Source organism: Nuphar pumila, chromosome 7, assembly GCF_984573655.1.
Source record: "Nuphar pumila chromosome 7, dmNupPumi1.hap1.1, whole genome shotgun sequence".
Classification (NCBI taxonomy): domain Eukaryota; kingdom Viridiplantae; phylum Streptophyta; class Magnoliopsida; order Nymphaeales; family Nymphaeaceae; genus Nuphar; species Nuphar pumila.
The window spans coordinates 57,714,562-57,723,288 of record NC_143255.1 but is presented as its reverse complement, the minus strand read 5'-3'; the positions used below and the strand labels follow the sequence as shown (position 1 = coordinate 57,723,288).

General features: G+C 40.3%; 1 protein-coding gene across 2 annotated transcripts; it reads left to right on the top strand.

The window, feature by feature from the left end:
* The first annotated feature begins 1,552 nt into the window (after positions 1–1,552).
* On the top strand, positions 1,553–8,390 carry LOC149832320 (uncharacterized). Of its 2 annotated transcripts, none has more exons than XM_090012421.1 (4): positions 1,553–1,670; positions 2,093–2,888; positions 7,330–7,779; positions 7,920–8,390. In XM_090012421.1, exons 2-4 carry the CDS (start codon positions 2,228–2,230, stop codon positions 8,099–8,101), a joined length of 1,293 nt encoding a protein of 430 aa, XP_089868547.1. In that variant the 5' UTR covers positions 1,553–1,670; positions 2,093–2,227; the 3' UTR covers positions 8,102–8,390. The 2 variants fall into 2 exon arrangements, with proteins under 2 accessions (XP_089868547.1, XP_089868546.1); XM_090012420.1 differs by having other exon boundaries at positions 1,557–1,670; positions 2,088–2,888.
* Positions 8,391–8,727: the final 337 nt, after the last annotated feature.

The window sequence follows — 8,727 nt, the reverse complement described above, 5'->3', positions numbered from 1 at the left end:
GACCCCCTGCCGAAACAGCAGGGGGTTGCCCCCCTGCCTAAGCAGGCAGAGGGTCGACCCCCTGCCGGAACAGGTAGGGGGTTAACCCCCTGCCGGGGTCGACTCCCTGCCGAAAAAAGTAGGGGGTCGACCTCCTGCCGAAAAACGCGGGGGGGGGGGGGGGGGGGGGGGGGGGGGGGGGGGGGAGTTTGTTTACCTGTCTCCGGGCGGCGGCGAACAGCGGGGACTGCCGACGGTAGGACCGGCGAATGGCGGGAGTTAGACCGGCGAATGGCGGGAGTTAGACCGGCGAACGACGGGAGTGGGCGAATGGTGGGAGCGGGCGAACGGCTGAAACTGGCGAACGACGGGAGCGGGAGCAGCGAAAGAAGAAAAGGAAAGGTTGTCTGGGATTAGAGTTATTTAAAAATTAGCGACGGCTTAGCGACAGATTAATTCCGTCGCTAAGCCGATGTAAATTAAATTTACGAAACTAGCGACGAAAAATATTCCGTCGCCCAGTCCGTCGCTACATAGCGACGAAAAATCTTTCGTCGCAAAGGCCGTCGTCAAATGTTGTGTCCGTCACGACGAAACACTATGTCGCAAAATCCGTCGCTACGTAGCGACGGATTTTGCGACGGGAGCTATTCCATCGTTATTTTCGTAAACTTCATTCATTATAGCGACAGATTTTTTTTGCTCATTAATTCGTCACTAACTAGTGACAGAAGTATTCCGTCGTTAAAGTCCGTAGCTAACAACGTATTTTCTTGTAGTGTTAAGTATTTTTTTTTATTAATGCACAAACTTTAGATGCCCTTTTTCAAAATTCTTCTTTTTTCATTCATGCCTAGAGCTGCAACTTCACTAATTCTATCCTTCATGTCACATCTAACAGTTTTTGTGGTCTTCCTCGTTTTCTACTTCATTTTATTTGTATCCTGTCCACCTTTTTCATATGAGCCATGAAAGGCACATTGAAAGATACTTTATATACAATTTTATCTCTTCTCTAAATTCCGAACATCCATCTTAGCATTTCCGACAGTCACAATTTTCATTAAACAGTAAACGACAATTTTTCAAAAGTCGAATGAGTTGTAAAATATCACAATTTAAAACTACAATACTTTAAAATGCCAAGGAAAATCTCACGCGAGGATCGCAATAAATTGTCTTGCAAAAACATGAAAAAAACTTTGATAATAAATCTAAAATAAAAATCAATAATTAATTTTAAATACGGTATATAACAAACAATTTCCATATATGCCAAACTTATCCCAAACAAATGTGGCCGATATTATAATTATGATTTTGATTTTACAAGCTTGCCCAAGCTAACCTTTGTCAATCTTCGGGCTTGACTCAATAAATATGATGAGCTTCATAGAACAACCATAACGAGCAGAGCACGAGCCTACTTTACAAGCCCGAACAAACTCATCACCAAGTCGGTTAATTTGCCATGTAATGTAAGTGGGCATGCACCGCACGGTTTACAGAGTGAAAGGACTATCAGTTTAACATTAAAACGTCCTCGCGCGCTCTCTCGTTGAACGCCTTTTTTGTTTGAAGCAACGGCGCTGGTTCACTGCGGGACGGCGCCACCTTCTTCTTCTGCCAACACTTCTCTTCCGTTTGAAGACTCTCTGAATCATGGTTTCGCTCTTCCCTTCTTCTTCGAGGTAATTTTCAATAATTCTTTATTTTTATTATTATTATTATTATTATTTTGCATTTTTGGGGGTTTTCTTCGAGGAGATTTCATCATTTTCATTTTTCATTTTTTTGGTGGTTCGTGACGTCTTGTGATTTCAAAATGATAGAAATGATGTGGGATTGATTGGAATTCTTGGGTTAGGGTTTGTGAGTTTGATCCTGGTGGAATTTGATGGGAAAACTTGCGATTTTGGTGGTGTTCTTTTGAGGCTTTTATCGTTTTAGGGTTTGTTCCTGCGAGTTCGTTTGTTTTGAGCTAGGGTTTCTATAAGGGTGGGGTTGTATTGTTATTTGATATAGTGTTCTGATCTTTTTTTATTGTGTGGATGGAAGGAGTGGTGTTTTGATCGATTGGTTTCCTTGGTGAATTCTTTTTTCCGCAGCACAGCATTTGATCGTTTGTGAGATGGGGGTGTTGGATGTTATGTGCGAAATTGTGGGATTGATCTGGTTCTGGACTTCGTTAAAATTGGTCTCTGTAAATTTGGGGATTTTCTTGGGGGATTACGGACGGTAGTTGGTCATGCCGACTTTTACGACAATTGCTTTGGATCGTTTTTTGGAACCCAACATAAAAAATTCCGTATCCAACCCTCCTCAAGTTAAGACGGAGAAGAAGATTCCTCCATCTGGGAAGAAAGCTACGCAGATTTATGCCTCACCTGCTTTATACATGACCCCTGAGAGAACTCCAATTCCGGATTCCCCTTCATCGTTTCCTCCCTTCCCGTATGTTATAAATCATAAGAGACGTGGGGCTAGCCTTTCGAGGGGTTCGTCTCAGGTTGACGTATCTGAAACCTGTTCCAAGGAGAAAAGTAAGGTAGAAGAGGGACAGGATGATGGCGTTATGGTTTGCCAGACAAATGAACACCAGAAGGAAAATTCAATTGAAGAAACTTCTAAAGTGGTGCCTGTTGCTTGCCTTGATGGAGAAACGAGCACAAGGAACTTTGTGGATGAGTGCTGGAAGGGTAAAGGCAGCTGCAATGGGCTGATTGGTGATGAGGCCTCTGCAAGAGATCTACCTGTGGATGCAGAGAGGTATGGTGAGAGTGATGATTTTTTCGATCCCCAGGATTCAATGAGTGTTTCAAGCAACACTGAAGCAGAGGATCAGAGTGGATTGGAACGTTCATATAGGAATCCATCACAAGGAGGAGAGTACTATGATGCCTATGAAGGTATTCTATTTGTATCATGCAATTTCTTGCTATTATTTCATTTTCTGATTGGTTTTGGTTGGACAGATGATTTTTTTTTGTCATCTTGGTGGTTTGTGGATAGCTTACAAAAGATGCTTCGGCTTTATTACTTTGAAGAATGTTGATTTTTACACGCACAAAAAGAATTCTGAAAGAATTCCTTGGGTGAATTTCTATGGTTGTTCTGATCCTTCTTTTGGACACCTGACTTGCTATTTGTGTGCATCCATTGACCTTATTGAACAAGAAGGGCATGCAGTCTGGGATAATGGTTGGAATTAGCACAAAAATTTATTTTATGAAGCTCTGGAAGCTTTTGTTTTCAAGTTTGTTATGTGTCAGGAGGTGCAAAAGTTTCCTCTGAAAAATGTAGGCTGAGAACTGAAAGAATATTTGCTTCGACTATGAAATGTCTCTTTGACTTTTATGCATATTGAGAAAAAGGCATTGAGAATTGAAAGAAATATTGAGTTGCATGAAGACCAGTTACAAATTAAAAAGCAAAATGCTTACATCAAGGTTAGATAGCTTTCACTATGAAATATGTCTTTGCATGATGTCTTTGATTTTTAGGAATAAAATTGTTATGAAATTGATTCTCTTCTCTAGGGTAGAAATATAAACTAACCAAATTGTATATCATGTTGATTAATCTTAGATCAGATAATTGAACTGCAGGCTCAAGCATTGCTTGGGCTACACTCATGCACGCACAGACAAATGCACAACAAGAACAGCCAAATGTAAATATTAGAAAGTTCTTCACAAATTTATACCTCTAACAAACGGTAACATTATATGATGCTATAGTGAAAATTTAAGGTGCACATTCAGATGACTTTGAAGAGCCTTGTTCTTTTTATGATTCATCTTGAGTTATTAAAAAAAAACTGTTGAAGTACTAGAACAAAATGTATCTTGATTGTTTTTAAGGAATTTTATGTTTAATCACCTAACCTATGACAAAATTGCATTTAACCACCTGTGTTTCAAAACTTTTTGAATAGACGCCTGTGTTTTCAACATATTGCTTATATGACCGCTGTATCACTTTTCTTGTTAAAGTTACTGATTTAACATTAACTATACTACAACTACAAAAAGTCACATTCAATTCATTTTAAAGAGTCAGCTGAACTTGCTAAAGTTACTTATTTAGCCTTAACTATAATACAACTGCAAAAAATGGCATTCAGATATTTGAAAAAAAACGGTTAAAATGTCATTTTAAGAGTCAAATGATAAAAAATTAACCTAAAGCAGTCATATGAGCAATATGCTGAAAACTCGGGCATCTATTCAAAAAGTTTTGAAACACAGGTGGTTAAACATAATTTTGTCATAGATTAGACAGTTAAACATAAAATTCCCTTGTTTTTTATTTTCACTTAAAAACTGAATTAGAAAAAGATTATTTTTGTATGCATGTTAGTATTTATTGCAGATTTTATTTTAATAATCTCAAGATGAGTCGTAAGGTGGACGGTTTGACAGGGCTCCTTTCTCACCCTCCCTCCCCTTCCCTCCCCCCACAACACACACACGTCTGTGTATGTATCTATATATACTTGACTTAGCATGGTTTCATTTTCCTTGTGGATGCCACCTGACTAGTTTCTGACCAATCCAATTGTGTCATTCAAAGAGATGAATTTCGTTTGTCACATTCAGCCTATAATTGACTCATCTACTATGTGTGTTTGCACAAAGGACACCATTCTGCTGGTTTTTGTCCTTAGTACGGTAGAGGGAGTGGCATTCTTTGGGATGGTACCAACCCTATCAGTTTTCATCATCGCTATCACTGAAAAATATAGGCAGTCCTATGAACACATGTATCATATTTATATGCATTAGTATGTAGCGGTTATTTTGAAATCTCTAAGGTGTATAGCTTTCAGTTGTATAAATTTACTTGTTATGGTAATAGCACTTTTTCTTGCTGTGAATTGGGTTAGAAGCTATGTCACATAGGTGCGGGCACGGGTGCGGGCACGGGTGCGGCACTTTAAAAAAACTTGGGTGCGGGGAGTGTGTGTGTGTGTGTGTGTATATATATATATATATATATATATATATATATATATATATATAATTTTTAACAGTTTTAAGCTATATGTCATAGGGACTCGGCAAACTGGGTGTTGCACCCGCGTCGACGCGACGCAGGTGCATGTGTGGGTGCGGCACCCGATGCGGTCAACCCATCCCTGGGTGCGTTGACCGCACCCAGGGTCATTTGTGTTCAATTTTTTTATTAAAAAAAAATCTTCTTGGGGGGGGGAGCCCCCGGACCCCCCTTTTTGTAAGGGCAAAAACTCTGAATCAGGCTCCACAACTCAGCTCGGCCCCTCTCCTGCACAAACAGGGCGCAGGGAGGGGGCTCGACCCCTTCCCTGCACAAATTATATATATTTGTCGCACCCCTGCACCCAAGTTTTTTGAAAGTGCCGCATCCGCACCCATGTGACATAGGTTTTAAGTTAACACTACGTGTATGTGTGTGCTTTTATGTATTTATATATATATATATATATATATATATATATATAATATAGATAAAAATGGACTTGATTAGGGTTAACTGAATCTACTTTTGGATAGAAATGGACCTCAGTATGGTTGACTTCACCTAAAAAAATTTGCATTTTTTGAAATAAATAAAATGCAAATTTTGTAAATAAGACACCTCAGCAGAATTTGAAAATTTTTGAAATGAGGTTGGCTTGATTTTCTCTGCAGGAGTTTCTCATGTGGCGCCACCTATGTGTGTGCCCACTTTGGGATTTGCTTTTTCTGAAGGAAGTAGAGATGGACATGTGGCATTAACTCAGGGTGACTCTACACTGCCATGTGTTGGAAGGAAGGTGCAGAGGAAGCATATGGCGCCACCTCATGGGTTTTTGAATTTTGGTTTTTGCTTTTTCCTAAAATCAAGCTACGGAGCTATTTTTGGGGAGAGCCTTTTTCAGAGATGGCGCCACCTCAAGGGGGGTGATTCTACTTTTTCTGGAGAGGGGAGAGCTGGACATGTGGCGCCACCTCATGGTGGCTCCACACTGACACGTGTCAGTTGCAGAAGGAGGCATCTCAGATGGTGCCACCTCAGGGCTCATTTGAAATTTGAGCTTGATTGGTTCTGGATGAAGGAGGGATGGCCATGTGGCACCACCTCAGGGTGGCCCCCACATTGCCATGTGGCAAGTGAGAGAGAAACAAAGGGGTGGACATGTGACACGTGGCATGAGATAAAGAAGAGGACTGAAGACACGTGGCGTCTCCTTAAAGAGGCCCCACATTGACACATGTCAAAAAGTAAAAAGAGAAAGATGTAGGGAGGACAAGTGGCAACTAATGGAGGTGTAGGGAGGAAGACATGTGGCGTCACCTCAGGGTGACCCCACACTGACACATGGCAAAGAAATGGAAGGTGAGAGAAAGTGACATGTGGTGCCACCTCTGGGTGAACTCCACACTGACACATGGTAGAGGATTGAAGGAGAGAGAAAGTGACATGTGGGGCCACTTCTGAGTGACCCCACATTGCCAAATGGCAGAGAATAAAAGGAGAGAGATGAAGCACCAAATGACGCCACCTCAGGGACAAGGCTCCTATATTTTTGGGTTTTGAGGAATGAGGTTGTACATGTAAATCATAGGGTTGTAAGTGATTGACCTTTAGCATCTTGCTTATATGTCGGTCATAGGATGGATACAAATACATTGCGGATCAGTCAAAACCCATACTTGATATCTATGAGAATGTGTTCGGTAGAAGTGGCACGATATTTCTTTGGACAACTGTAATGGCCCTGCTCCATTGTAGGAGAGGATGGAGAAGGAATCAATTACTTCCTCTTACCGAGGGATTCAAGCTTTCTTTTGTTGGTTTTCAGTCTGCTTAGCCGCCACTTCAACTCCCATACCTTGATGAGATCAGGATTAAAGGACTTTATAAGGGCATCACTCATACACTTGTTCTATGGAAGATAAGGTCTACTAGACAGTTCGAAAAGACTAAAGAAAGGGGCAACACCAATGAAATTTGTTGGAAGTTCAGTTTTCCAGTTTGTGGCATTGAATGTGGTTTCTGCATGGTTCGAAAAGACTAAAGAAAGGAGCACATCCTATTTGCATGTTTCTGCTGAAACAAAGTTAACCTGACATGGTTATTGGAACTTTTGGATCACCTCACAAGTAGACCAGTAGGCTTGAAATGATGGAAATGAAACAGATACTTTTTCAAATTTTATCAACCAACCAAACGATGCATTTTGGCTAACATCATTTGGTATTTATCAATATCTAGTTATCCATCCTAACAATATGGAGCTGAATCTTATGTTCTTTTGCTACCACCTTGAATTCAATTCTATAAGTGTATGCCTCAATGATCTTTTTTGAATTTGTACTTGTACAGAACTCTCCAGTGATGGTGCTTCGACGCCACTACCAGACATTTCCTACCATGCTCTTGAAAAGGAATTGCATGCGATAAGACTGAATTTGTTGATGGAGTTAGAGAAGCGGAAGCAGGCAGAAGAGACTCTTGATAACATGAAAAACCAGTGGCAGGGGGTAAGACAGGAGTTGTCAACCGTAGGTATCTTGCTTCCTGCCTCTCCAGCCATTGCTGTCAAGGACGATGGATCTCCTGAGTTTGATCTTGCTGAAGAACTGCAACAACGGGTCTCTGTCATAAGATTAGTGGCTGATGCTGTTGGTAGGGGTTCTGCTCGAGCTGAGATTGAGCCGGAACTGGAATCTAGAATTGAATCAAAATTTTTTAAGGTTGCTCGACTAAAAGATAGGATACAGTATTATGAAACTATGATCCATGAGATGTCACAGAGGAACCAAGAGTCTGTTGGTAAGCTTTTTGTTTGTTTGTAGAACAAAATGTTACATTTCCTGCACTCTTAATCTACTATAAGTTGTGTTTAGCTTTGGTTTTTCAGTTGTGTATGTTGTCAATTTATGCTTAGTTATTTACCTGGTCATGATCAACAGATATGGCACGTAGACAGCGGCTCAGAAGGAAGAAAAGACAAAAATGGATTTGGTGTTCTGTTGGACTTTTGGTCACGCTGGGTTCTGCTGCTGCTCTTGCATGGACTATTCTTCCAAATGCTAGTAACTATTGGAGATCTGATGCAGGTGATATTTCCGAAGATGCAACAGAAACTTGCTGACTGCATGAAAGCTAAAAGCATTGTAAATCTAGTAATTTGACAACATCACACGTTCCCAGCTGAACAGGTCCATGAGCAGTTCTTTCCATGGGAGCCATTCCAGGTTGTGGCAACTAACATGTTACGGGGATGTGGGCTCATCCTTTTTCTTGTTTTCCTTTTCCAAGGCTTAGATCTGGTTTATTCTGTATCAGACGTTTGAGAAGCCTTGAATATTGTACATGTTCTTTACCGCTTTAGTTTTGCTTTTTATTTCTTAAAGAATCTAGCATGCCACCAATTTGTTGGATTCTAATTTCATTAAGCTTTCTGTATAACAAATTGTGAGATACTGCTTTTTCTTACGTTTACCGCTACAATGTTGAATCAAAATTCATCTCAGATGGATGGATTGCTAACAGCGAGGATTAAAAAAAAAAACTAAAAATGCTAGTGTGTCATATCTGTGACCATATAATGCTGTTTTTCATAATATTCTTCAAAGAAGCTATGAGACTAGAATGAGAGAGATGGGGAAAAAAAGAAAAGAGAAATAACATAAATGAGTTTTTTTTTTTTTTAATGCAGAAAGACATTGAAATTCATGGAGCTGTGTCGCTGGATGTAGACAAATTAGCCAGGTTTGT